Source organism: Pogoniulus pusillus, chromosome 29 (assembly GCF_015220805.1).
Source record: "Pogoniulus pusillus isolate bPogPus1 chromosome 29, bPogPus1.pri, whole genome shotgun sequence".
NCBI lineage: Eukaryota > Metazoa > Chordata > Aves > Piciformes > Lybiidae > Pogoniulus > Pogoniulus pusillus.
In genome coordinates, this window is record NC_087292.1 from 17,318,459 (window position 1) to 17,345,819 (window position 27,361).

Genomic DNA, 27,361 nt, shown 5'->3' on the forward strand with positions numbered 1-27,361 from the left:
ACCCCGCTCCCGGGGGCGCCTCCCGGCGCGGCCGCGGCCCAGGCCCCGCCGGCCCCATTGTGCGGGGCACTCTGGGAGTGACGTCACGCGCCCGCTTCCGGCCCGGCGCCGCCGCTTCCGTGCCGCGGGGCATGCCGGGAGCGGCTGCGGCGGCCTGCGGAGCGGCCATGGCGGCGCCCGGGGCCTTCGCCGCTGTGCTCTGCTTGGTGTCCGCCGCGGGGGTGGTGGGCGGCGACGCTGCGCCGGCCTGGGACGAGGCGGGGTACCTGCTCTACTGCCCCTGCATGGGTGAGGCCGTCCCGCCGCGGCGGGGAAGGTGCGGAGCGCTCGGTGGAGCCTCCGGTGGGAGGAGGCCCCGGCGGAGGAGTCCTCCGTGGGGGGGGGGGTGCTTTGGCCGAGCCCCGGCAGAGGCTGCTCAGGCTGAGCGCCCCGGGGGAGCCCCAAGCGAAGCTCTCAGGGAGCGGCCCCGGCTGAGATCCCGGCGGAGCCCCTGGTGGGCTGCCGGTGGAGCCCCCGGTGGAGCCCCGGTCCAGCCCCGCGCTCGCCTCTTCCGCAGGCCGCTTCGGGAACCAGGCGGAGCACTTCCTGGGCGCTCTCGCTTTCGCTCGGGCTCTCAACCGGACCTTGGCCGTGCCGCCGTGGATCGAGTACCGCCACCACCGCCCGCCCTACACCAACGTGAGCCCCGGGGCAGGAGGGGAGGGCAGCGGGCAGGGCTGGGCACTGCTCCGGTGAGGAGGCTCCGTCCCGGGCAGGGGAGGCGCGGGGCGCTGCCGTGCTCCGTGGGTGAGGCTGGTCTGGTCGCTGTGGTTCCCAGCTGCACGTTCCCTACACGGAGCACTTCAGGCTGGAGCCGCTGCTGCGGTACCACCGCGTGATCCCCCTGGAGCAGTTCATGGAGCAGCTGGCGCCCCTGCACTGGCCTCCCGGCAAGAGGGTGGCCTACTGCTTCGAGGCAGCAGCCCAGAGGAGTGCGGACAAGAGCACCTGCCCCATGAAGGTGAGTTCCTCCTGTGCCCCCCAGCATGGGTTAGCTCTGCAGCTGCTGCAGAAGAGAGTTGCTGGCCCAGTGAGGGTCACGCTGATTTGACTTGCCAAGCCAGGAGTGATCCATCCCAAACCAGGCTGAGGGGGTCCCTTTGCCCCTCACCAGGTGTGACATCAACTTTGCACCTCCTCAGTGTGGCTTCCTGGCCTTCCTGCTTCTCTTTGTCCTGAGGTTCAGGAGGATTGGCTGTGACTGAGAGCAGAGCTGTAGCTGCTTTGCTCCTGCTGGTTTCCCACCCGTGGTGCCATTGCCCACCTGCCTTTAGAGCAACCTCTGCCAAATGTCCTGCTCAGAGCTGTGCAGTTCTGTTCTTTTGGCACTCAGGGAGCTTTGTGTGACAGCCTTCCCTCTCCTTCCTGTGCAGCCCCTGTGCTGTGCCCTCTGCTCTCCTGGCACAGAAAAGCTCCTCAGCTGTGCAGCCCAGAGTCTGGCCAGCTCCACCTTTCAGCTTTCCTCGTGCACCAGGTGAACCTTTGCCTCTCCTTTTGCAGGATGGGAATCCCTTTGGTCCCTTCTGGGATCAGTTCCAGGTGGATTTTGATAAGTCTGAGCTCTTCAAGGGAATCTCCTTCAATTCTGCATACACAGACCACTGGATCCAGAGGTAGGGAGAGGAAGGGGAGGTGTCAGCATGCTGCTGGGGGAATGTGCTCCTCAGTCTCCAGAGCCTTTGCTTCTGGGGGAGAGACTCAAGCGATCCCTTAGCAAGATAATGAAAGGCCTGAGCAGTGCTGAGCACAGGGGCCCAAGAACCTCCCTTGTCCTGCTGCCCACATTGCTCCTGAGCCAGCCCAGGATGCCATTGGCTCTGCTGCCCACCTGGGCACTGCTGCCTCAGCTTCAGCTCCTCTCTCCCAGCACCCCCAGGGCCCTCTCTGCCTGGCTGCTCTCAGCCACTCTGTCCCCAGCCTGCAGCACTGCTTGGGGTTGTTGTAGAACCCTGCACTTGGCCTTGTTCAGTCTCATCCCATTTGCCTCTGCCCACCCATGCAGCCTGGCCAGGTCCCTCTGCAGGGCTCTCCTACCCTCTAACAGCTCCACAGCTGCTCCTAGCTTGGTGTCATCTGCAACCTTACTGCTCCTGGACTCAATCCCCTGCTCCAGATCATCATATACAGAAATACACAAGTTAAAAGTAACACAGAAACACAACAGCCCTCCCAGAAACCAGACTGCCAGGAGGCTCCCCACCCAAACCTCCTCCTCTTTCCCTCCCTTCAGAAATAACCAGGTCAGTTTGTGTATATCTCAGTGGTAAATCTGGAGAGACCTGAGGTGAGATGTCAAAAAGACAACAAAGAGGTTAGGGGAAATAAAAGGTTAGGCTGAGTTAGGGTTAAGGCAGAGGCAACCACACACAGTGCCAGAGAGAAGGAGCAGAAGTGGGAGCTGCCTGAGCAGTGTGTGAGCAGTGTCTCAGCTACTCATTGCGTTTCTCAGCAGGAGGATGAGTGATGGAGGCTACTCTTGGTTTGGTTTTCTTCTCACAGCTGAGGGTTTAATTTCTCTCCATAAGAGACTCCAGTTAGCCTCCAACCAGCACAGTGCTCAGCTGCATTTTGCTGCTCACTTCGTGTTTTCAGACTCACTTCAGTCACCTCACTGTGTGACAGAATTGTTCTGGTCTCATCTCTCATTGCTGTGTTGGGAGATTCTTCTCTTTCACCTCTCAGATAATCCCACCTCAACACGAGGGGGAACTTCTTGACTGGAAGGGTCCCAGAGCCCTGGCACAGGCTGCCCAGAGAGGCTGTGGAGTCTGCTTCTCTGGAGACTTTCCAGGCCTGCCTGGATGTGTTCCTGTGTGACCTAAGCTGGATTGTCTGGTCCTGCTGTGGCAGGGGGTTGGACTCGATGGTCTCCTTGGGTCCCTTCTGACCCATGACATCCTGTGAGCTGTGATTTATTGCCAGCTTTGCAGCACCTGAGTGCGGCTTTGACATTCTGAGCAGGTGGCAGAACGGTGGAGATTTGTCTCCAGTCAGCTTGGAGCAGCAGGTGCTGCCTGTTTCAGGGTGTTCAGTTTCCCTTCTGTGCTGCAGGACATTCATGCACAGGTGAGCTTATGTCACTGCTTGGCTCTCTTCCTTTATAGATTCCCTCCCTCTGAGCACCCTGTGCTTGCCCTGCCTGGAGCCCCAGCCCAGTTTCCAGTCCTGGAGGAGCACAGACCCCTCCACAAGTACATTGTGTGGTCTGAGGCCATGGTGAGGAAAGGAGAAGCCTACATTGACTCTCTGCTGCTCAGGCCCTACGTGGGCATTCACCTGAGGATCGGCTCGGACTGGGTATGGCTCCTGAGGGTGGCTGTGGGCTGCTGGCTCTGCTGGCTTACTCCTGGGACTTGATGATCTTAAAGGGCTCCTTCTCTCCAGAATCGTTTTGGTTGGAACTTTTGGTGTCTAGAGACAGGACAAGAGGGAATGGTTTGAAGCTGAGGGAGAGTAGGTTTAGACTGGAGCTGAGGAAGATGTTCTTCAGTCTGAGGGTGGTGAGACTCTGGAACAGGCTGCCCAGAGGGGCTGTGGATGCCTCCTCCCTGGAGGTGTTCAAGGCCAGGCTGGATGAGGTCTTGAGTAGCTGAGCCCAGCTGAGGTTGGAGTGGATGATCTGTGAGTTCCCTTCTAACCTGGGCCGTTCTGTCAGCCTGTCACTCTGTGGAAGAGAGGCTGTGCTGTGAGGGTGCCAGCCCAAACCCTGCTGGCATTCTGGGGATGCCACTGGGACTCCTCAAGGAATTGGGAGAACACGGTGGTGTTTTCTCACTCTCTTGCTTTTCACAGGCAGAGGGAGCTGGGAGTGTGCAGCCTGCAGAAGAGGAGGCTCAGGGCAGAGCTCATTGCTGCCTGCAGCTGCCTGCAGGGAGGCTGCAGCCAGGTGGGGTTGGGCTCTGCTGTCAGGCAGCCAGGGACAGAAGAAGGGGACACAGCCTCAAGCTGTGCCAGGGCAGGTTCAGGCTGGATGTTAGGAGGAAGTTGTTGGCAGCATTGGAATGGGCTGCCCAGGGATGTGGTGAAGTGGCTGTGGCTGGAGGTGTTGCAGCCAAGCCTGGCTGGGGCACTTAGTGCCATGGTCTGGTTGGTTGGGCAGGGCTGGGTGTTAGGTTGGGTTGGATGGGCTTGGAGCTCTCTTCCAGCCTGGCTGGTTCTGTGATTCTATGACTTTTTTCCTTCTTTTGACAGAAAAATGCCTGCAACATGCTGAAGGATGGGACAGCAGGGCCCCACTTCATGGCCTCACCACAGTGCGTGGGCTACGACCGCAGCACCGCAGCCCCGCTCACCATGGACATGTGCCTGCCAGACCTGAGGGAGATCCAGCGTGCCCTGCAGCTCTGGGTGAAGAAGATAGAGGCTAAATCTGTTTACATAGCTACTGACTCTGAGCCCTACACGAGAGAAATCCAGCAGCTCTTCCAAGGAAAGGTGAGCTGGGGACAGAGTGGCAGCCAGGCAGGGAGGGACCTGGAGGAGCTGGTTGGCAGCAGCTGAACGTCAGCCAGCAGTGTGCCCAGGTGGCATCCTGGCTTGGATCAGGAATAGTGTGACCAGCAGGAGCAGGGAAGTCTTTCTGCCCCTGTTCCTAAGTACACCTTGAGTCCGGTGTCCAGTTCTGGGTCCCTCAGTTTAAGAAAGATGCTGAGGTGCTGGAAGGTGTCCAGAGAAGGGCAGCAAGGCTGGGGAGGGGCCTGGAGCACAGCCCTGTGAGGAGAGGCTGAGGGAGCTGGGGGTGTGCAGCCTGCACAGGAGGAGGCTCAGGGCAAACCTCATTGCTCTCTACAGCTACCTGAAGGGAGGCTGTAGCCAGGTGGGGGTTGAGCTCTGCTGCCAGGCAAGCAGCAACAGAACAAGAGGACACAGCCTCAAGCTGTGCCAGATTCAGGCTGGATGTTAAGAAGAAGTTCTTCACAAGAAGAGTGCTTGGCATTGGAATGGGCTGCCCAGGGAGGTGGTGGGGTCCCCATCCCTGGAGGTGTTGAAGTGCCTTCCTGAGGCATTTTGTGCCATGGGTTAGTTCATTAGGAGTGTTAGGTGATAGGTTGGACTCAAAGATTTCAGAGGTCTTTTCCAACCTGCTTGAATTCTGTGTGAGTTTCAGAAAGCTGCAGCCTGGGCTGGTGGGAGGTGTCCTTGCCTGTGGCAGGGCCTTGGAATCATAGAATCAAGCAGGCTGGAAGAGAGCTCCAAGCTCATCCAGCCCAACCTAGCACCCAGCCCTGCCCAACCAACCAGACCATGGCACTAAGTGCCCCAGCCAGGCTTGGCTTCAACACCTCCAGCCTCAGTGACTCCACCACCTCCCTGGGCAGCCCATTCCAATGCCAATCACTCTCTCTGCCAACAACTTCCTCCTCACATCCAGCCTGAACCTGCCCTGCCACAGCTTGAGACTGTGTCCCCTCATTCTGTTGCTAGTGGCCTGGGAGAAGAGCCCAACCCCACCTGGCACCTGGGACTGGATGCTGTTTGCTGTCCCTTCCAAGCCAACCAATTCTCTGGTCATAGCCAAGTGGATTCCTTTCCTTTCCCTGCAGGTGAAGGTTGTGAGCTTACAGCCAGAAGTGCCTCAGGTTGACCTCTACATCCTGGGCCAGTCTGACCACTTCGTGGGGAACTGCGTCTCCTCCTTCAGCGCCTTCGTGAAGCGGGAGCGCGACGTGCGCGGGAAGGCCTCCTCCTTCTTCGGCATGGACCAGCCCCCGCGCCCGCGGGACGAGTTCTGAGCAGCCCCGCAGCAGGCTCTCAGGGTGCTGAGCTCAGCCCCCTGCCCGGGCAGTGCTCAGGGGGTTCTGCAGGCAGAGCTCCTGCCAGGCTGCCCTGTGGTCCCTCCTCTGCAGTCACTTCCAGGCTGTTCTCTCTGGCTTCTCCTGGATTTCCAGCCTGAGGTCAGGCAGAAGAGACGTTTGGTAATCATGGTTACAGGAAACTACACAGCGTGGTTCCTGAGCTCCAGTTTACACAGCTCTGCATCCCACTGGCTGGGCTCCACCGGCGTGGGGATGAGCAGCTGCTCTCCTTTCCACTGCTCCGTTATTCCTGCTTTTCTTCTGTTACATTTCACAGGCAGATGTTGTGGAGCTGCTTGTCCAAAACTGACCAGAAGTTGTTTTAAGTCCAAAATCACCTCAGAAACAATCACACTCCCTGCACAGGGAGCAGAAGGGTGAAGCTCAGGACTGGAAGGAGCTCTGGGTTCTCTCAATTGCTGCCGTTGCCTTACCAGAGCCACCTCAGTGCCTCTGCTTCCATTCCCCTCTCAGAAGGGGGTTTCACTGCCCTGGAGCTGAGAGGCTCCTGGATCTCTTCAGCAGTGGTGGAGATTCACAGCAGGGTCATGTTTTAAGGTGGCAGTTTCTTCTTCAGCCCATCCTGCTGTGGAACTGAGGGGGAGGTGTTAGCAGGGCCACAGGGCAGAATTTGTGTGGCCAGCTTTAGGGCTTGTAGCTGTTGGTGTTAGGTTGGGGTCTGTGGTAGAAATGGAGCTGGTTTTGAGCTAAGAGCTGGGAAGTAGCTGTAGTGGGGTTGGTGTCATGCCTAGGTCTGTCTGAATGCTTTCAGGTTTTGGTCTCCCTTTGTACTTTGTAAACCTTTCTAAGCACAGAACCTTTGTCTGTGGGGTGGTTCCTGCCAGAGGTAACTGGGAAGAGTTTGCTGCTGGTGAAAGAGCAGTCCCAGAAGCCTTTGTTTGGCCTGGTCCAGTTTAGAGCTGGGAGCACCAATAATGCTGATGTGTTGAGTCTCAACTTGACCAATGCCTTTGGTCCTGCTGTGACTTACACTTTTTGTCCAAAGACTGCACAGATTTTAACTGCTCTTCTTTTGAAATGCCCCTTGGGCAAATCTGTGGTACCAGGGCTGGGTGCCTCGAGTGCTCCTGTGGTCTGAGCAAGACTGGGTCTAAACGATGCTGGTGTAGGGTTTTAACTCCAGAGCTCTTTTTGGTGCTGGCTTTTTTTGCTCCTTCAGAAATATTCTTCACCGTTGAAGGAGTTTGGAGGCTCAAGGGAGTGCCCCAAGGATCAAGGTGGCAAAAAAAATTGTCTTTGATTCCTTTTGTGATGGCTTCTAGAAATCATGAGCTTTGGAGGGCTTGGGGCTTCTGGCCACCTCCCTGGGGGAGCAAGGTGTCTGGATACCTGCTGCAGACTCTTTGGGCTTTCATTTGGGTTGTGATCTTCAGTGATGCCATCAGGGCTGCCCATCCCAGAGCCAGGGCAGCCTTTCCCCAGGGCATTGGGAGCAGTATTCACAAAACCTGGGAGGGGTTGGTTAAGAAAAATGAGGTATTTTGTGATAATAAAACCCTGATGTTTTTGTATTAACCTCCCTTGCACTGAAACTCCTTCCTTGGCCTCGAGGTGCCCCAGCAGCACAGAGCAACCCGGCCTGACCCGGGCTGTGCCTGGGGCAAAAGTGGGGATCTGGGGGCTGGGGGAGAGCCACAGAGTTAACCAGGGAGGAAAAGCCCTCTAAGATCATTGACTCCAACCTGTCACCTTTTAATTAACTCACCTCTGGCACTAAGTGCCTCGTGCAGCCTCCTCTTAAACACCTCCAGGGCTGCTGACTCCACCTCTGGGCAGCCCATTCCAATGCCAATCACTCTCTCTGCCAACAACTTCCTCCTAACATCCAGCCCAGACCTGCCCTGGCACAGCTTGAGGCTGTGTCCCCTTCTTCTGTCCCTGGCTGCCTGGCAGCAGAGCCCAACCCCACCTGGCTACAGCCTCCCTGCAGGCAGCTGCAGACAGCAATGAGCTCTGCCCTGAGCCTCCTCTGCTGCAGGCTGCACCCCCCCAGCTCCCTCAGCCTCTCCTCCCGGGGCTGTGCGCAGGCTCCTCGGTTCAGCCCCGCGGTCGCTGCCTCTGTGCCGCTCCCGCCGGGCTCGGTCGCTGCGGCAATGGCGGCGTGGGGCGGGCGCTCGCGTTGCCAAGGAAGTGCGTCACGGGCTGGGGGCGGGGCCTCCGCGCCGCTTCCGGTGCCGCGGGAGGAGGCTGCCGCGCGGCTCCATGGTGACGGCGCAGGTGAGTCCGGCCCGGCCCGGCCCGCCCGGGGCCCTGCGCCCTGCGCCCCGCCGAGCCCTGCGCCCCGCCGCCGCCTCTCGCCCCGCCGCCGCCTCGCCCTGCGCCCCGCAGAGCCGCCGCGGCCCGGGCCGCTTGTCCCAGGGGCGGCCCAGCGGTGCCCGCCGGGTGCCGCCGCTCGCTCGGTGCCGCGCGGGTGTGACAGCCCGGGGCAGTCGCCGCCCGGGTGGGCACCGCCGTTGGGACGCGCGGCCACGGCCAGGGCAGCGGCGGAGGGGGGCGGCGAGCGCGGCGGCTGTCCCCGTTTCGCCGAGCGGCCGCGTCTGGGCGGGTGGCCCCGTTCGGGCGGGTGTCCCCCGCTCCGTCGCCACTCCCCGCTCGGGCCCGCTCCGCTCTGCGCCGTCCTTCGAGCTGCGGCTCCAAGATTGTCCCGGGACCGCTTCTCCGCCGTGCCCGGTTTCGGAGCTGCGAGGGCAGCGGGTGACACTCGGTGGAGCCCTGGCCAGAAGCGAGCTCGGGGCCCTGGCTGGGGCTGGGGTGCCGCAGCCGCTGCCTCCCCGCGGTCCGAGGCACTTCGGGGCGCCGAGATGCCGCTGGTGGAGGTGACAGAGATGAGCACAGGCAGGAGGTGAAACTGGGGCACGCCGGGGCGAGGTGGCCCCAGGGATGTGCTGTTGGGGTGCGTTGGGCGGGGAGCTGAGAGGAGACGGGCGGCGAGGGAGGCCTTGGCTGGTGAGGACCAGAGGCGGGGGAGGTGAGGGCAGGACACGGCCAGCCCACAGACACCTGACGGCTGGAGGCCATGGGAGAGCCGCGGAGTGTTGTGAGTGGCACCTGGGGCTGTGCAGGGAGATGCGAGGGAAAGGCTGCGGCAGCGTCCCAGGAAAATCTTCCTCGGACCTGTGAGACTGAAGGCAGGACGTGGAGAGGCCTCGGGACTGGGCCATGGTGGCTGCCGAGAGCCTGCAGCCCTCCGGGCAGGGCCAGCAGCTCCTCACTGATCTTTGCACCTGAACGTGAGGAGAAGCTGCTTTGGTGCGAGGGTGCAGAGCCCTGGAGCAGGCTGCCCAGAGAGGCTGTGGAGTCTCTTTGTCTGGAGAGCTTGCAGCCCCCCCGGGCAGTGTGCTGCTGGGCAGGCTGCTGGGGGTGCCCTGCTGGAGCAGGGGGGGCTGGAGGATCGTTTTGACCATGAGCAGTGGTCACTGCCAGAGCAGTGAGCTCTGGTGCCCAGGAGGGGCAGTGCCAGTCTGGGGTGCATTAGAAGGGCTGTGGTGAGTAGGTCCAGAGAGGTTCTCCTGCCCCTCTGCTCTGCCCTGAGGAGGCTGCATCTGGAGTCCTGTGTCCAGTTCTGGGCCCCCAGTTCAAGAGGGACACAGAACTGCTGGAGAGAGTCCAGCCCAGAGCCACAGAGCTGCTGAGGGCAATGGAAGAGCTCTGTGAGGAGAGCCTGAGGGAGCTGGGGCTGGGAGCTGGGAGAGGAGGAGCTGAGAGGTGACCTCAGCAGTGGTCACCAATGTGTGCAGGTGAGTGCCAGGAGGCTGGAGCCAGGCTCTGCTGGGTGATGCCCAGTGCCAGGCCAGGGGGCAGTGGTAGAAGCTGAGGCAGAGGAAGTTCCATGGGAACATGAGGAGGATTTTTTCCCTGTGAGGGTGGCAGAGCCTGGCACAGGCTGCCCAGGGGGGCTGTGGAGTCTACCTCTGGAGGTATTCAACCCCTGCCTGGATGTGTTGTGTGTGACCTGCTCTGAGTGCTGCTGTTCTGGCAGGGGTTGGACTGGATGAGCTTTGGAGGTCCCTGACACTGATGCTGCTGTGATCTCCAGAGCTATTGAGGGCTCTGGACAATTCCTAAACACATCCAGTATTGCTCTTGTGTGATTCTTTGGGGCTAGGAATGCTCTGCATGGTCTCTCAGCCCTCTAGCTCTGTCCCTGAAGTTCTGTCATCTTGTCTGAGCAGCTGCCCTCAGCCCTGCAGTTAGAAGCCTTGGGTTAGAGCAGATCTGGTAGGTCGTGGAGCAGCAAGAAGGTCCTGAAGAGGCCAAGCTGAACACAGCCAGCACTGCTGGGAGTTTCCAGCCTGCATGAGGTTGATGTTTAGTTCCATTTGGCAGGAGGAGCTTGAAGCTAAGAGATACATTGCAAAAGAAGCTTATTAGGAGCCACTCAGCATTCCAGGAGCTGCTGCTGGGACCCTCCATGTGTGGCTGTGGCTGGAACAGAGTCTTTGTTCTGTGCAGAGTGCTGATGGCTGAGGGGTGCAGTAGCAGGTTCCCTTCTCTCCTCCACCCAGGGGTGGAGGTCTGTGAAGTGGCTTTGTGCAGTGTGAGTTTACATTCATTTGGATCTCCTCAACCTGCTCCAGCTGGACACCAGAGCAGGAGCTGGGCTGTTCCACTTGGTTGGTGTGCTTGGCAGAGCTGGTTCTTGGAGAAAGCCCAGGGAAAGCATAATGCCAGGAGCCAAAACAATGCCTACCCTGGTGTTGGGCTGCAGGAAAGACATCCTGGCTTGGATCAGCAATGCTGTGGGCAGCAGGGCAGGGCACTGGTGAGGCCACACCTTGAATCCAGGAGTCAGTTTTGGGCCTCTCACTCCAAGAAGGACATTGTGGGGCTGGAGCAGGTCCAGAGGAGGACAAGGAAGCTGGGGAAGGGTCTGGAGAACAGGGCTGGGGAGGGGCAGCTGAGGGAGCTGGAGGTGTTGAGGCTGAGAGGAGACCTCATTGCTGTCTATAGCTCCCTGAGAGGAGGCTGGAGCCAGGTTGGGGTTGGGCTCTGCTCCCGAGAAAAAAGCAGCAGGAGGAGAGGAAATGGCCTCAGGTTGCCCCAGGGGAGGTTCAGGTTGGCCATGTCCCAGGCTGCCCAGGGCAGTGGTGCAGTCCCCATCCCTGGAGGGCTTTCAAAGCCCTGGAGCTGTGGTGCCTTGGCTTGGTTGTGCCCTGGCAGGGCTGGGATAAGGGTTGGGCTCTGTGACCCTAAAGGACTTTTCCAACCAAAATGGTTCTGTGTTTCCATGAAATATCTAACAGCAGTGCAGTTGTCTTCAGCCCCCCCATGACAAAGGATGAAGAAGCTTTAGCTGAGGAGGAGGCTGCTGGGGTTTGCAGGATCCTCTCTCAGAGGCTCCAGAGCCAGGAGGGCAGGCTCCAAGTGCTGAGTGCTTCATGAAAGCTTTATGAGGAGTGATCTGAAAGGAGATTAAACTCCCTTCAGCAGCCTGGGAAGGGCAAATCCTGGCAGGTGTCCACACCCTGATGTCCTCTGGTAGCTTGAGCATTGGCTTGGTCACCATGCAGATCACTCCACCCTCGCAGCTTTGCCTCCTGCTCCCTGCTGAGCGTGAGCAGGAGGTGCTGCTGCCTGGGGTAAGAGTACTGACCTCAGCTGGATGGAAGTACTTATGAAGAGCAACACTGACTGAGCAGTCTGGGAGTGAACAGAAAGGTGAGAAGAGCTCAAGAGAGACAAGGAACTACTGGAGAGAGTCTAGTGGGGGCTCCAAAGATGCTGAACAGCAGCTCTCTGAGGAGCAAAGGCTGAGAGCCTGCAGAAGAGCAGCCCCAGAAGAGAGCTGAGCAATGCTCAGCAAGAGCTAAAGGAGCTGTGGAGGGCAAGAGGCTGGGGCCAGGCTCTTGTCAGTGGTGCCCAGGGACAGGCCAAGGGGCAGTGGGCACAGACTGGAAGCCAGAAGGTTCCCTGAGGAGAAACTTGTTTGGTGTGAGGGTGCAGAGCCCTGGAGCAGGCTGCCCAGAGAGGCTGTGGAGTCTCCTTGTGTGCAGAGCTTCCAGCCCACCCTGGGCAGTGTGCTGCTGGGGGAGCTGCTGGGGGAGCCCTGCTGGAGGAGTGAGGTTGGCCTGGATGATGCCCAGAGGTCCCTTCCAGCCTCACCACGCTGGGATCCTGCCTCAGTACAGTCAGGTGGTGAGAATGTTCCTCTCCTGCCCCCTGCTCTCAGAGCCTCCTCCCTGGGGTATTCCTCTGCCTTCACTGCTCTCTGCTGCTTTATTTCCAAGCGTTTGAAGCCTGCCCCTGGCCTGGCTGCTGTGGAGCCTTCCTTTGTAGTCAGCTGGGCTGCAGGGCTGCCTGGAAACCTCCTCTAACAATTACTGGCATAGATTCATGCTTGAGGTTGAAAGGGAGCTTAAAATTCAGCCAGTGCCAACCCCCTGCCAGGGGCCTGGACACCTCCCACCAGCACAGGCTGCTCAAAGCCTCATCCAGCCTGGCCTTGAACACCTCCAGGCAGGGAGAATCCACAGCCTCCTTGGGCAGCCTGTGCCAGTGTCTCCTCGCTCTCACTGCCAAGAATTTCTTCATGTCCAGTCTCAATCTCCTCTCCACAAGCTTCAACCCATTCCCTCTCATCCTATCACTCCCAGCCCTTGTCACAAGGGCTCCTGTAGCCCCTTCAGGTACCGGAAGGTGCTCTAAGGTCTCCCTTCTTCTCTTCTCTTTTCCAGGCTGAACAGCCCCAACTCTCCCAGCCTGTCCCCACAGGGAAGGTTCTCCAGCCTTCTGATCATCCTTGTGGCCTCCTCTGGACCTGCTCCAGCAGTTCCCTGTCCCTCCTGTGCTGGGGCCACCAAAGCTGGAGGCAGTGCTGCAGGTGGGGTCTCAGCAGAGCAGAGGGTCAGAATCCCCTTCCCTGTCCTGCTGCTCTCACTGCTTTTTTCACTTGATTCTTGAGAGAAAGGAAAGGTAACAGCAGCTTGGAAATGAGGAGCATTCAGGGAATGTGATGCCTGGAAATGGCCGAGCTGCTTAATGATCTTATCTTGAACCCTCACAGCTGCTGCAGCCTAGTTAAGGATCTGTTCCTCTGTGAGCAGCCTTCTAGAAAGCGACTTGAACCGATGGTGCAATGAGGCAAGCACCATTCGGGCATCATTCCAGGGTACTGCTGTCAGCTAGCTCCAGGTTTGCAGCCTTCTGCTGCAGGGTGGTCCTGGTGACAGCTCTCAGGTGTGGGGATTGTAATGCCAATGTCTGGGAAACAGGAGAAGTTTTTGTCACCAGACAGGAGGCAGAATTCCAGCCTCTGCTGGACTCTCTCCAGCACTTCCCTGTCTCTCTTGAACTGGGCAGGTGCTCCAGACGTGGCTTTCCCAGGGCAGAGCAGAGGGGCAGCAGAAGCTGCCTTGCCCTGCTGAATGCCCTGCGGATAGGATTGGATGATTCCCTGGGAGCAGCACTGGTGGCAGTTTGAGCCCAGGCCTTGGGCCACTGACGCTGCCTCAGCTCAAGCCTCTTTCACCTTCTCCTCTGGTAGCTTTTCTGTGTTCTCCAACCCTTCCTCCCAGCTCGGTGAACACAAAGCAGCAGCCCAAACTGGTTGGTGACTCTGGCTTGGTGAAAAGTTGTCTCCTGCAGACAGAGCTGCCCTGTGGTGGGTTAGGAACTTTCCCCCTTCCCCAGTTGAAATTTACCAGGCCAGCTCAGACAGCTTGGAGGTAAGGTGAAGCTCTGCTGCCAGCAAAGAACAATTTACCAGCACCAATATATAGATAGATAGAAAATAGATTTACCTTTGTGCAGCACTGGAGGTGATACAGAAATCCACATTCCTGCTGGGACACGGAAACTGCCCAGAAGGGGCTCAAAATCTCTCTCTCATTCTCATTTTCTCTCTCATTCTCTCTCTCTCATTCTATCTCTCATTCTCTCTCGTTCTCTCTTTCATTCTCTTTCTCATTCTTCATTCTTTCATTCTCTCTCCTTCTCTCATTCTCTCATTCTCTCTCTCGTTCTCTCTCTCATTCTCTCTCTCATTCTCTCATTCTCTCATTCTGCCCCTCATTCTCTCTCTCATTCTCATTCTCCCATTCTCTTATTCTGTCTCTCATTCTCTCTCTCTCTCTCTCTCTCTTTCATTCTCTCTCTCATTCTCTCCCCCTTTCTCTGTCTTCTTTCCCAGCAAAGCTTACTTGTTTAGGAAGAAGTTCTTTCCAGCAAGGGTGGTGAGACACTGGCACAGGTTGCCCAGGGAGGTTGTGGAGCACAGAATGTGATCTTTGATCACCTCCACAGCCTCCCTGGAGGTGTTCAGGACCAGGCTGGATGAGGCCTTGAGCAACCTGTTCTAGCGGGAGGTGTTGCTGCCTAAGGCAGAGGGGGTTGGCACTGGCTGAGCTCTGAGCTGCCTCCCAGCCCAAGCCATCCTGTGCAGTCTGCATCATTCAGTGGTTTGCTAAAAGGGCTAAAAAGCCAAAATGGCAACAGTTTGGCCCTCTTGGTTCTGGGCTGCTGCTGCTGCTCTTCTTCACTTTCAGAAGCACAGAATTAACCAGGTTGGAAAAGACCTCTGAGATCATCCAGTCCAACCTATCACCTAACCCTCCTAATTAACTAACTCATGGCTCTGTCTCAATGCAGCCTCCTCTTAAACACCTCCAGGGATGGGCACTCCATCAGGAAGGTGGTGGAGTGGCCGTGGCTGGAGGTGTGGAAGCCAAGTCTGGCTGGGGCACTTAGTGCCATGGTCTGGCTGATTGGGCAGGGCTGGGCGCTGGGTTGGGCTGGCTGAGCTTGGAGGTCTCCTCCAACCTGCTTGACTCTCTGGTTGTATGAACTGCACACAGTCCCTCACTGTTTCCTTTTCCCAGCCAATGACCTCATTCCTCTCATTAGAACACTCCAACTCCATTTCTCTCACTAAAACACCCACAGGAGGTTCCACCCCAACACAAGGAGGAAGTTTTTCACTGGAAGGGTCCCAGAGCCCTGGCACAGGCTGCCCAGAGAGGCTGTGGAGTCTGCTTCCCTGGAGCCTTTCTAGGCCTGCCTGGATGTGTTGCTGTGTGCCCTGAGCTGGATTGTCTGGCCCTGCTCTGGCAGGGTTGGGGTTGGACTGGATGAGCTCTTTGGGTCCCTTCCAGCCCCTGTGGTCCTGCAGCCTCGTGCTGCTGTGAGCAGCCTCAGACCCGTGCCCGCCCTCACTCCCGTCTGTGTTTGCCTTGCAGGTCGGCGGCAGGGGATCAGGCGGCAGCCAGGCGGCAGCGGCCCCGGCCCCGCGGCCATGTCCAAGCCCAAGAGCTCGGAGTCGGTGCGGGTGGTGGTGCGGTGCCGGCCCATGAACAGCAAGGAGAAGACAGCCTCCTACGAGCGGGTGGTCAGCGTGGACGTGAAGCTAGGCCAGGTCTCGGTGAAGAACCCGCGGGGAACCGCTCATGAGCTGCCCAAAACCTTCACCTTCGACGCCGTCTACGACTGGAACTCCAAGCAGGTGGAGCTCTACGATGAGACCTTCAGGCCCCTGGTGGACTCGGTTCTGCAGGGCTTCAACGGGACCATCTTTGCCTACGGGCAGACGGGCACGGGGAAAACCTACACCATGGAAGGGGTGCGCGGGGACCCCGAGAAGAGAGGAGTCATCCCCAACTCCTTCGACCACATCTTCACCCACATCTCCAGATCTCAGAACCAGCAGTACCTGGTTCGAGCCTCTTACCTGGAGATCTACCAAGAAGAAATCAGAGACTTGTTGTCCAAGGATCAGTCCAAGAGGCTGGAGCTGAAGGAGAGGCCGGACACGGGCGTGTACGTGAAGGACCTGTCCTCCTTCGTCACCAAGAGCGTCAAGGAGATCGAGCACGTCATGAACGTGGGCAACCAGAACCGCTCGGTCGGGGCCACCAACATGAACGAGCACAGCTCCCGCTCCCACGCCATCTTCGTCATCACCATCGAGTGCAGCCAGCTGGGGCTGGACGGCGAGAACCACATCCGCGTGGGCAAGCTCAACCTGGTCGACCTGGCGGGCAGCGAGCGGCAGGCCAAGACCGGAGCCCAGGGCGAGAGGCTGAAGGAGGCTACCAAGATCAACCTCTCGCTCTCGGCCCTGGGCAATGTCATCTCGGCCCTGGTGGATGGCAAAAGCACTCACATCCCCTACAGGGACTCCAAGCTGACCAGGCTGCTGCAGGACTCTTTGGGTGGCAACGCCAAAACAGTGATGGTGGCCAACATAGGCCCTGCCTCTTACAACGTGGAGGAGACTCTGACCACCCTGAGGTATGCCAACCGTGCCAAGAACATCAAGAACAAGCCCAGGGTCAACGAGGATCCCAAGGACGCTCTGCTACGAGAGTTCCAGGAGGAGATTGCTCGGCTCAAGGCCCAGCTGGAGAAACGCTCCATTGGGAAAAGAAAGAGGAGGGAGAGGAGGAGAGATGGTGGGGAGGAGGAGGAGGACACTGAAGAGGGTGAGGATGAAGGAGATGACAAAGATGACTATTGGAGGGAGCAGCAAGAGAAGCTGGAGATCGAGAAGAAAGCCATAGTGGAGGATCACAGCTTGGTGGCAGAGGAAAAGATGAGGCTGCTGAAAGAGAAGGAGAAGAAAATGGAAGACCTGAGGAGAGAGAAGGAAGCAACAGAAATGCTGAGTGCTAAAATCAAGGTAGAGTTCCTCCTTGCCATGCTTCCTGGGGCCAAGGGGGAAGAGAGGGTGGGACACTTCGTGGAATGGGTTGGGTTGGAAGGGACCTCAAAGCTCATCCAGTGCCCACTGCCCTGCCATGAGCAGGGACACCTCCCACCAGCACAGGATGCTCAAGGTCTCATCCAACCTGGCCTTGAACACCTCCAGGGAGGTTGTGGAGCACAGAAGCACCCAATGTGATCTGTGATCACATTGGGTGCTTCTGTGCTCCACAACCTCCCTGGGCAACCTGTGCCAGTGTCTCACCACCCTCAACCTGTGCCAGCGTTCCCCCAGCCTCACTGTGAGGGTATTTCAGAGAAGTTCCCAGGCTGGTGATTTGGGTTTAGATTGGAAGGTTGCTAGGCAGAAGGTGACATTTCCACCCTTCAGTGGCACATTTCAATCTTCAGGAGTGCTGAGCTGGTAGGACCTGAAGCAATCAGCACAGCACAATGTTGGTGATGCATCTCTGCACAAGCTGTGGCAGCAGGAATGGTTCTGCAGCTTTGCCACATGCTGCAGCAATCACTGAGAGGTAGGGGGTGGGAAGGGACCCCTGGAGACCATCCAGCCCTAGGGCAGGGCACACAGAGCACATCCAGCTGGGGTTGGATGCCTCCAGAGCAGGAGACTCCACAGCCTCTCTGGGCAGCCTGCTCCAGGCCTCTGCACCCTCACAGGGACAAAGATTTCCCTCCTGTTCCCCTGGCACCTCCTCTGCTCCAGCTGGCACCCAGTGCCCCATTGGACATCCCTGAGCCTGACTGCATCCTCCCCACACTGCCCTGCACACCTTTATCACAGCAGTGAGGGCAGCCCTCAGGCTGCTCTGCTCCCAGCCTGTGCTCACAGGAGATGTTCCACTGCCCTCAGCAGCTTTGTGGCTCTGGGCTGGACTCTTTCCAGCAGCTCCCTGAGGTCCTTCTTGAGCTGAGGGCCCCAGAACTGGACACAATATTCCAGATGTGGTCTCAGCAGGGCAGAGTAGAGAAGTAGGAGAACCTCTCTGAGCTCACAACCTTCCTTCTAATCCACCCCAGGACAGAAGGATTAGCCCCAGGTAGAACTCAGATAGTTTCCTACCCTCTCTGCATCAACCAGGAGCCCTCAAGCTCCGCTGCTCCAAGCTGAAGAGCCTCACCTCCCTCAGCCAGTCCTCACAGGGAAATGTTCCACTGCCTGCAGCAGCTTTGTTCCTCAGCACTGGACTCCTCCAAGCAAGTTCCCATCTCCCAAATCCCACAGATTTAGAGGAATTTGAACGAATGACCATTCCTGTAGTAGCTGACCTGAAAAGCAACATGAAATGAGGGAGCAGAGGAGCTCTTTCTGCTCCCTCATTGAGCCCTTGAAGCCTTGAGCAAGAAAGAAGTTGTAGGAACAGGAGAGAAAAGTTACATTGTGTGGGCACTGAGAGAAACTTCTGACCTTGGTTTGTTTCCTTCCAGGCCATGGAAAGCAAACTTCTGGTGGGAGGGAAAAACATTGTGGACCACACAAATGAACAGCAGAAAATCCTGGAGCAGAAGCGACAGGAAATTGCAGAACAGGTACAGGGGGAACATTTCTTCTGCTCTACAAAAAGGCCTGGGGCAGAACTTTGGTAAAGTCTCCTGTAGAACCCTAGAATGGTTTGGGTTGGAAGGGACCTCCTAAAGCCCACTCAGTGCCACCCCCCCTACAGCAGCTTGCTCACAGCCTTCTGCAGCCTTACCTGCAACAGCTCCAGCCCTGGGGCCTCAGCTCCCTCCCTGGGCAACCTGCTGCAGTGCTCCAGCAGCCTCCTGCTGCACAACTTGTTCCTCCCCTCCACTCTCAAGCTGCTCTGCTCTCATTCCAAACCACTGCCCTCAGCCTATCCCTGCAGGCCCTTGGGAGCAGTCCCTCTGCAGCCTGCTTGTAGCCCCTGCAGGTCCTGGCAGGCTGCTCTGAGGTCTCCCCAGAGCCTTCTCTGCTCCAAGCTGAAGACTCTGAACTCTCTCAGCCTGTCCTCACACAGCAGAGGGGTTCTGGCCTCCTCTGGCCCCACTGCAGCAGGCTCACTGTGGTCATTGGCACTGTATCACCTCCAGAAACGCCGCGAGCGAGAGATCCAGCAGCAGATGGAGAGCAGGGATGAGGAGACGCTGGAGCTGAAGGAGACCTACAGCTCCCTGCAGCAGGAGGTGGACATAAAGACCAAAAAACTCAAAAAGGTAACAGTGATTCCCTGTGCCAAGGGGCTCAGCTTGTGTGGGAAGTGCCAGGAACCTTGGCAAGTTGTGACTTTGGCTCTTGTGTGCTGCAGTTGTTCTCCAAGCTGCAAGCTGTGAAGGCAGAGATCCATGACCTCCAAGAAGAGCACATCAAGGAGCGCCAGGAGCTGGAGCAGACCCAGAATGAACTTACCAGGGAATTAAAGCTGAAGTAGGTCCTATCACTCATACTACCACTGGAGTGCTGTGTCCAGTTCTGGGCTCCTCAAGTCAAGAGAGATGTTGAAGTGCTGGAAGGTGCCCAGAGAAGGGCAGCAAGGGTGGGGAGGGGCCTGGAGCACAGCCCTGTGAGGAGAGGCTGAGGGAGCTGGGGGGGTGCAGCCTGCCACAGAGGAGGCTCAGGGCAGAGCTCATTGCTGCCTGCAGCTGCCTGCAGGGAGGCTGTAGCCAGGTGGAGTTGGGCTCTGCTGCCAGGCAGCCAGGGACAGAACAAGGGGACATAGTCTCAAGCTGTGCCAGGGCAGGTTCAGGCTGGATGTTAGGAGGAAGTTGTTGGCAGAGAGTGATTGGCATTGGAATGGGCTGCCCAGGGAGGTGGTGGAGTGGCCGTGGCTGGAGGTGTTGAAGCCAATCCTGGCTGGGGCACTTAGTGCCATGGTCTGGTTGGTTGGGCAGGGCTGGGTGCTAGATTGGGCTGCATGAGCTTGGAGCTCTCTTCTAGCCTGCTTGATTCTGTGATTCGTCATCTGCTGTTAGAGAAGCCAGGGAATCCTGGAATGGCTCAGCTTGGAAGGGACCTCAGAGCTCACCTACTCCAACCCTGCCCCCACCACAAGCAAGGACACTTCTCAACTAGGTTTGGCTGCTCAAAGCCTCATCCAACCTGGCCCTAAACCACCACCACCCCCCCCCCCCCGCCAGGGAGAAGCCATCCACAGCCTCCCTGGGCTGCCCATTGCAGAGCCCCATGGTTCCTTTGGGTAGGCACTGGAGGAGCTGCTTTGCATGTGCTTGGGAAACAAGATTTAAACAGGGGAAAACCAAAACCTTCTTCCTTTCCCAGGGCTGCTTGAAGTCAGTGGGAGGGGAGCAGGGGAGGAAAGTAATCTGCTAATTGTGGTTTTGGTCTGTCTCTCCTTTTTGTGCTGGCATCCAGGCATCTGATCATTGAAAACTTTATTCCCTTGGAAGAAAAGAATAAGATCATGAACAGATCATTCTTTGATGAAGAGGAAGATCAGTGGAAGCTGCACCCCATAAGCCGCCTGGAGTAAGTCCATCTCAGATCTCTTCTTTACTGGAATTACAGGGTCATGGAAAACCTTCTCCTTCCCAGGAGCAAGAACCTCCTACAAAAAAGAGGGGATTGAAGTGGGGATTTCAAGCTGCCCTCCAGAGTTTGTGGCTTCCTGCTGCAAGAGAAAGTAAAGAAAGCTCTTAGTGGGTTTGAGGAACCCAGAAATGCACAGCCAGGGGGACTCTGGGAAGGTGAGGGTTGGCTTGCAGGTGAGCCAAGGAATTCCATGAATCCACCATGAAAACAGCAGCAAATCCCTGTCCCGTGAGGGTGCACAAAGTGGCACTCAGGAGGTGCCATCTGAATGGCAGGAGAAACTTGTTTGGTGTGAGGGTGCAGAGCCCTGGAGCAGGCTGCCCAGAGAGGCTGTGGAGTCTCCTTGTGTGCAGAGCTTCCAGCCCACCCTGGGCAGTGTGCTGCTGGGCAGGCTGCTGGGGGAGCCCTGCTGGAGGAGTGAGGTTGGCCTGGATGATGCCCAGAGGTCCCTTCCAGCCTCACCACGCTGGGATCCTGCCTCAATACAGTCAGGTGGTGAGAATGTGCCTCTCCTGCCCCCTGCTCTCAGAGCCTCCTCCCTGGGGTATTCCTCTGCCTTCACTGCTCTCTGCTGCTTTATTTCCAAGCGTTTGAAGCCTGCCCCTAGCCTGGCTGCTGTGGAGCCTTCCTTTGTAGTCAGTTGGGCTGCAGGGCTGCCTGGAAACCTCCTCTAACAATTACTGGCATAGATTCATGCTTGAGGTTGAAAGGGAGCTTAAAATTCAGCCAGTGCCAGGATGGGGCCAGACTCATCAGTGGTGCCAAGGGGCAGTGGGCACACACTGGAAGCCAGGAGGTTCCCTGAGGAGAAACTTGTTTGGTGTGAGGGTGCAGAGCCCTGGAGCAGGTTGCCCAGAGAGGCTGTGGAGTCTCCTTGTGTGCAGAGCTTCCAAGCCCAGCTGGGCAGTGTGCTGCTGGGCAAGCTGCTGGAGGTGCCCTGCTTTGTGAAGGGGGTTGGATGATCTCCAGGGATCCCTTCCAACTCCACCCTGCTGGAATTCTGGGATGCTGTCCTGTGCTAGATAGAAAAGCTCTTGTAAGTAATTACAACGAGAGCTGTGCCTAGATCCTGCCTCTCTACACAGTGAGTTCTCTGCAGCAGGTTTAGAAAGGTGATTGCTGCTGTGGCCTGTAGAGTGCAAAGGTGCAGAAGTCCTCCCCTGTGTGCAGGCAGGAGGTGACACAGGGCAAGTCTCTCCTCTCCTTGCCTCTGCCTGCAGAGAGCTCCTGCTGCAGATGCAGCCTGAGAGCATTTCCGTTCCTCTGGGACAGCTTCCTCTGTGGAGTTTGAGCTCATAAACTCCAGGGGGAATCTGCTGCTGGTGTATGATAGCCTACATCGTTCTAGGAACCAGCAGATGATGAAGAGACCTGTGTCTGCTGTGGGCTACAAGAGGCCCCTGAGCCAGCACGCCAGGACCTCCATGATGATCCGGCCGGAGACTCGCTACAGGGTGAGCCCGGCTGGGGTTGGACCCTTCCTGCCTTCACCCTCCTGCAGCAGTGTTTGTGCTCTGGGCTGGGAGTTGTTGCAAAGAGTCCAGAGGGGGCTGGAGAGCCTCCCCTGTGGGGACAGGCTGGGAGAGTTGGGGCTGTTCAGCCTGGAGAAGAGAAGGTTCCAGGAAGACCTCAGAGCAGCCTTCCAGTACCTGAAGGGGGCTAAAAGCAAGCTGAGGAGGGGCTTGGAGTGATAGGATGAGAGGGAATGGATTGAAGCTTGTGGAGAGGAGATTTAGACTGCAGATGAGGAAGACATTCTAGGCAGTGAGGGTGGGGAGACACTGGCACAGGTTGCCCAGGGAGGCTGTGGATGTTCCCTCCCTGGAGATGTTCCATGTGAGGTTGGAGGAGGCCTTGAGCAGCCTGGGCTAGTGGAAGGGTTGAAACAAAATGATCTTGAAGGTCCCTTGCAGCCCATTCTGTGAGTCTGTGCATCTGGCAATATTTACAGTGCCCTGCATACATTCAGGAATTACAGGACAAGAGGAAATGGGACTCAAGGTGCTCCCAGGGGAGGTTTAGGTTGGATATGAGGAAAAAATTCTTCACTGAAAGCATCATCAGGCTCTGGCCCAGGCTGTACAGGGCAGTGGTGGAGTCTCCATTCCTGGAGAGGTTTCAAACCCCTGTGGATGAGGATGTCCATGGTCTGGTTGATTGGACAGGGCTGGGTGCTAGGTTGGACTGGATGAGCTTGGAGGTCTCTTCCAACCTGGTGGATTCTGTGATCTTGAGCACTGCCCTCAGTTTTGGGCTCCCCAGTTGAAGAGGGACAGGGATCTGCTGGAGAGAGTCCAGTGGAGGGCTATGAGGATGATGAGGGGACTGGAGCACTGCCTGAGGAGGAGAGGCTGAGGGACCTGGGGCTGCTTAGTCTGGAGAAGAGAAGACTGAGAGGGGATTTAATCAATGTTTATAGATACCTGAGGCCTGGGGGTCAGGAGGGGGGCACAGGCTCTGCTCACTGCTCCCTGGGGCAGGACAAGCAGCAATGGATGGAAGCTGCAGCACAGGAGGTTCCAGCTCAACACAAGGGGAACTTCTTGACTGTAAGGGTCCCAGAGCCCTGGCACAAGCTGCCCAGAAAGGTTGTGGAGTCTCCTTCTGTGGAGCCTTTCCAGGCCTGTCTGGATGTGTTCCTGTGTGCCCTGAGCTAGATTGAGTGGTCCTGCTGTGGCAGGGGCGTTGGACTCGATGAGCTCTTTGGGTCCCTTCCAACCCCTGGTGTCCTCTGATGCTGTGATCTCAGGGACGTGACCTAAGAGTGATGCACAGAGAGATGTCAGTTATGGTTGGACTCCATGACCTTAAGGTCTTTTCCAACCAGGCCATTCTGTCCATTCTGTGATCACTTCAGACAGAGCTTCTGGAGGGAAAAGGAACAATTGCTATGAAAAAGAGCAGACTTGGATCCTGCTTTTGCTGTCTCAGGCAGAGAACATTGTGCTGCTGGAGCTCGACATGCCCAGCCGAACGACGAGGGACTACGAAGGACCAGCCATAGCTCCCAAAGTCCAGGCAGCTCTGGAAGCAGCTCTGCAGGATGAGGATGAGATCCAAGTGGATGCTTCAACCTTTGAGAGCACTTCCAATAAAAAATCAAAGCCCAGGTGAGTTGGACTTGGAGGAGTGAAGGTAAACAGTAGAGGTGGGAGTAGAGCTGCCCTGTGCGTCAGTGTTTCTCTTTGGGGTAGCTGAGGAGAGCTGAGAAGAAAGAAAAGAGGCAGAGAAGAGAAAGCTGAGAGTGGGCAGAGAATAAATCCAAGGCAAAAAATAAAGAGTTCAGCTTTTAGAAGGTGAATTCTGATGGGTATCAGGTGACTTTAGACTGGAGATGAGGAAGAAATTGTTCCCAGTGAGGGTGGGGAGACACTGGCACAGGTTGCCCAGGGAGGTTGTGGAGCACAGAAGCACAGAATGTGATCTTTGATCACATTCTGTGCTTCTGTGCTCCACAACCTCCCTGAAGATGTTCAAGGCCAGACTGGATGAGACCTCGAGCAACCTGAGCTGGTGGGAGGTGTCCCTGCCCACATCCCCTTGTGGGGGCTTATTTTGCTTACTTGTTTTTACTTCATTTCTACTTCTTCAGGCCTAAAACTGGAAGGAAATCAGGAGCATCCTCTGCAGCAGGCACCCACAGTTCCCAGCTCTACCCACAGTCCCGAGGGCTGGTTCCAAAGTAAAACCAGCAAGTTCCTCTCCAGGGCATGGAAAACCTTTGCCTTCTGAGAGCAGAGACAAGAACAAACCTGCAGAGAGAGCTCCCAGTCTCCTTTCCCCTGGAGATAGCCTCTGCTCTTTGACTGTCCTGTGCTGGCCAGGGTGCAGCAGGCTCAGTGCTCTGCCACTCAGCCTCTGGTCCCCGTGGGAAACAGCTTTTAGTTAGGAAATGAGACATGCATGAGGTACGTTCAAGTGTGTTAGAAGCAACGGGAAGCATGGGGATCACCTCACACCATCACCATCTCTCCTCCTGCACTGCCCCTCTTGCTGCTCTGGCCTTCTTCTCTTGCTGTTGGGCAATGAGAAGAGTTGGAAGTCATCTCAACTGCACCACCACTTCAGAGCTCCACGGTGAGAACCAAGCAAGGAGCTGTTCCAACTTGACTGGGTGCTTACTTTTGCCTCTTCCTGCTCCAAAGCCTGGCATCGTCGTTTGGGGTGAAGAGGTGGATCTGACAGGCAGGCTCAGCAGTCAGTGTGCACTCACAGCAGGCAGCTGTGCCTCCCTCTTGGGCTGTAGGACACAAAAGGGTCTGGAAAGCAACTTTGTGCTCTCTGGAAAGGCAGCAGCAGGAGCTGAAGGCCTTTCTTTGTTTACAAGCATAAGGAAGAGCTTCTCTAAAGTGACCTCCTACAGACCTCACCTGTACCAGCAGGAAACACCTTGTCAAGGAACACACCTGCACACCAGTGCCAGCTCCACTGCTTTCTTCCCCTCTCTTGCTACCATCTTTGCCCCTGGCATTTGAAACCTGTGGCCAGGTGAAGCCTTTCAGCCACGGGCTGCTGCGTGCCCATTCTCTCACCTCTCCCACTGCTCAAATGTAGCACTGGCACAGAGCCTTCATCCTGGCAGGCCCCCGGGGCTGGCCCTGCTCTCCCCTGTGTGCAGGGTAGAGCAGTGCCAAGTGGAGCTGCCTCTTGAGTGCACTTGGCTGGGCCCTTCCCTTGCTGTCGAGAGGGGTTCAGCATTTGGTACCTTTTGTGCCTCGCCTGTTCCACTCTGGGAGCTTTCCCTTCGCACCCCCCAGCCCGTGCAGAGCCTGCTGGGAGGGAAAGCTCATGTAGCTGAGGCTGGGTGATGGAATCTGGCATCAATTCCAGGGGCTTCACTTGGAAAACAAGGGAGGAAGAACTCCTGCTTTTGACAGTCTCATTGCCAAGCTGCCCTAAGACTAAAGCAGGCTCCTGAGACGCTGCAGGCTCGTGTGGCAGGGGGGAGGGAGGTGGAACTGCCACGCTGAGGCCAGTGAGGTGTCCCTGTCTGGTGTCTCACAGCTCATTCATAAGTTTTAGTTCACTGTATATTGAGATTTGGGGTTTTACTTTTGCTGGTTGCTGTTGGCTGTCCCCCATGGACTTTTTTACCCATTCCCCCCTGCTGCTGACTCCCTCCCCCCAGCCTGTACCCCCTGTGCCAGTGAACGAGGACTTGCCTGCTTTTAGAACTGCTTTCACGTGTGGGCTCTGCCTTGTGAGCTCCCTAAGTGAAGTCACCCAGGCTGGAGAACTCTGTCCTGTGTGGCCCTCAGGAGCAGAAGGAACAGAGCAGAAGGTTGGGCACAGCACAGCTCACCCTTGCATCCTGCGGGCACGGTGCCTTGGTGAGCTGGCTGGGCCTGCCTAAAGCCTAACCCAGCTGCTCCACTTCCTGGACCACAAGATTAATATATATATATATTAGTTCTGTTGGGGGGAAAAGAGGAGTTTGCTTCTAATTGCAAGTTCCTTTCAGCCTGAAGATGGGACCCTGGCATCATCTTCCTTTGTACAAAGCACTCCTGGTGGACAGAGAGCCTTTTAACCGGCTCACATCGCATAAGCTAATGTCTCCTTCTCTTCCCTCTCTAGCACATCACCTCCCGTCCTTGGCCACTTTCAAAGGTGATTGTATGCTGTTGAGTGCTCCAAGAATTGAAATGAACCATGGAAGGGGGCTGGGGGGGCTCATCTAAAAGCTGAAACAGCAGCAAACAGTGTCCCCATGTCCACGTCCGTCCCGCCGCAGAGGCGTGGGGTGTGTGTGAATAACGCAGGGGCAGAGCTCTGCCTGCACACACTTCTCCCTCAGGCACTCCCCATTCCATAGGGAATTCTGTGTGGAACTGACATGCTGGAAGCTTCCCCTCCGTGGCAGGACTGGTGCAGTGGCACTGGCCGTCCAAACCCAAAGTGTGCTCGTCTTAGTGTTGCTGAACTAGCTGGTGGCTGCGTCAGAGAGGAGCTGCTCTCTGTTAGAAACTCCTTAGCAAGGCGAAAGAAACGTCCATAGGAAGGGGGAGAAGAAAGAATTGAAGCTGCATCTGTAGTCGTTGTCTGTGAGGTGGAGCTGTGGCTGGAGATTTGGGTGGCATCTGAGCAGTCAGGGAAGCTGTGAGAGGCTCCTTCTGGACTTGCCCTCGCCCAGGCGCTCAGCAGCACTGACAGGGAGGGGAAATTGGTTGTCTTAAGCCGCACAGAAGGTGCTGAGCTCCGGGCAGAAGTTCTTTCACAACATTCCTGCTGAGTCTGTCGCTCTCCGGGGTTGTTATCTGACCCCTCTGGGTTTCCTGCAGCTTCCTGGCCCCAAGGCAGGAAATCCAGCTGCCTCCTGGAAGGGGCCCTCAGACACCCCGCGCCCTCACAGCCTCCCCAGGGGAGCGTTTCACATCCTTCTCTGCTCTGCATCACAGGATCTGTGTCTTAAAGGGTGACCTGGGCGGGGGAGAGGGGCAGATCGCTGGCTCTTGGCGCAAGCACCACCTGACACCGAAGCAGAGAAATGAAAGCCCTTCGTGAACTCTGCCCACGGCTCCAGCGCCTTCTGCAAACCATCTGCATGCTGCTTGAACCTCCTCAGAGACAATACCTCTGCCGCAGCGCCTCGGGCTGCGCCGGCGCCTTACACACATCCCACCAGCCGGACCCCCCCCCAGGTGGGGTTCTGGTGTGGTAAAGCCTGCCCTCAGCGCAGGCACGGCACTCCCTGAGGGTGGCTGTAAGGCTGGAGCTGTCCTCTCCCCTCTCCGAGCAGATTCCTGCAGGGCCCTTCCTGCTGCGTTCAAAACACAACCTGGAAACCACAGCCTGCAAAAAGCCATAGTCAGTGCGGAGATGGAAGCGAGGCGAGGAGACAGGTCCAGGCTCTCCCCACCCCTTCTCAGGCCCCTCTCCATCTGCCCGGGGCTCTCCCCTGGGCACAGCCCGTCCAGATGAGAGCCTGCAGCTCCTCAGATACCCCCACCTCCTCCTAGGTGATCTAGAGACAAAGAGAACCTGTCGATAGTTCTGTCCATAGTTTTACAGCCTGTATTTATTTGTATCATCTCTTTTGTCTAGGAATGTAAAGTGATCCTAAAACACAAGGTGTTAATAAAGGCAACTCCGATTTACTGCATCCAGCCAGACCTGCCTGCTCGTCATTGCCCGGTGCCGAGGGAGGAAGGGCTCAGGGAACTCCTATTTGTCAAAGCCTTGGAGGGTTTCGCCCCCAAAAGGAGTTTCTGGGCAAGCTAAGTTATTAAGCAGTAGAAGAAGAGTTAGAGAGTGCAGATGTCTGGCACATGGCACCTCGGGGGCTACGAGAGCCCTGCCCGGGGTCCTGGACCTGCAGGCCTCGGTGCTCCTGACCAGCGGG

The 27,361-nt window shown here is 57.2% G+C and overlaps 2 protein-coding genes across 3 annotated transcripts; both read left to right on the top strand.

Moving 5' to 3' along the window:
* The first annotated feature begins 40 nt into the window (after nt 1-40).
* On the top strand, nt 41-7,370 carry POFUT1 (protein O-fucosyltransferase 1). Its single transcript, XM_064167748.1, has 7 exons — nt 41-288; nt 557-678; nt 818-1,000; nt 1,540-1,652; nt 3,144-3,336; nt 4,231-4,473; nt 5,583-7,370. Exons 1-7 carry the CDS (start codon nt 132-134, stop codon nt 5,769-5,771), a joined length of 1,200 nt encoding a protein of 399 aa, XP_064023818.1. The 5' UTR covers nt 41-131; the 3' UTR covers nt 5,772-7,370.
* Nucleotides 7,371-8,037: 667 nt separating this feature from the next.
* KIF3B (kinesin family member 3B) lies at nt 8,038-27,121 on the top strand. Of its 2 annotated transcripts, none has more exons than XM_064167471.1 (9): nt 8,038-8,072; nt 15,029-16,467; nt 17,940-18,041; nt 18,564-18,686; nt 18,779-18,897; nt 19,843-19,956; nt 21,368-21,473; nt 22,951-23,129; nt 23,612-27,121. In XM_064167471.1, exons 2-9 carry the CDS (start codon nt 15,085-15,087, stop codon nt 23,703-23,705), a joined length of 2,220 nt encoding a protein of 739 aa, XP_064023541.1. In that variant the 5' UTR covers nt 8,038-8,072; nt 15,029-15,084; the 3' UTR covers nt 23,706-27,121. The 2 variants fall into 2 exon arrangements, with proteins under 2 accessions (XP_064023541.1, XP_064023543.1); XM_064167473.1 differs by lacking the exon at nt 8,038-8,072 and adding an exon at nt 12,533-12,675.
* Nucleotides 27,122-27,361: the final 240 nt, after the last annotated feature.

Coding starts and splice junctions, on each gene's coding strand:
- POFUT1 (XM_064167748.1), top strand. CDS start 132: ATGCCGGGAGCGGCTGCGGCGGCCTGCGGAGCGGCCATGGCGGCGCCC. Junction 1,001..1,539: donor AGAGCACCTGCCCCATGAAG/GTGAGTTCCTCC, acceptor CTCCTTTTGCAG/GATGGGAATCCCTTTGGTCC. Junction 4,474..5,582: donor AGCAGCTCTTCCAAGGAAAG/GTGAGCTGGGGA, acceptor CTTTCCCTGCAG/GTGAAGGTTGTGAGCTTACA.
- KIF3B (XM_064167471.1), top strand. CDS start 15,085: ATGTCCAAGCCCAAGAGCTCGGAGTCGGTGCGGGTGGTGGTGCGGTGC. Junction 18,687..18,778: donor AGACCAAAAAACTCAAAAAG/GTAACAGTGATT, acceptor TGTGTGCTGCAG/TTGTTCTCCAAGCTGCAAGC. Junction 18,898..19,842: donor ACCAGGGAATTAAAGCTGAA/GTAGGTCCTATC, acceptor GCTGGCATCCAG/GCATCTGATCATTGAAAACT.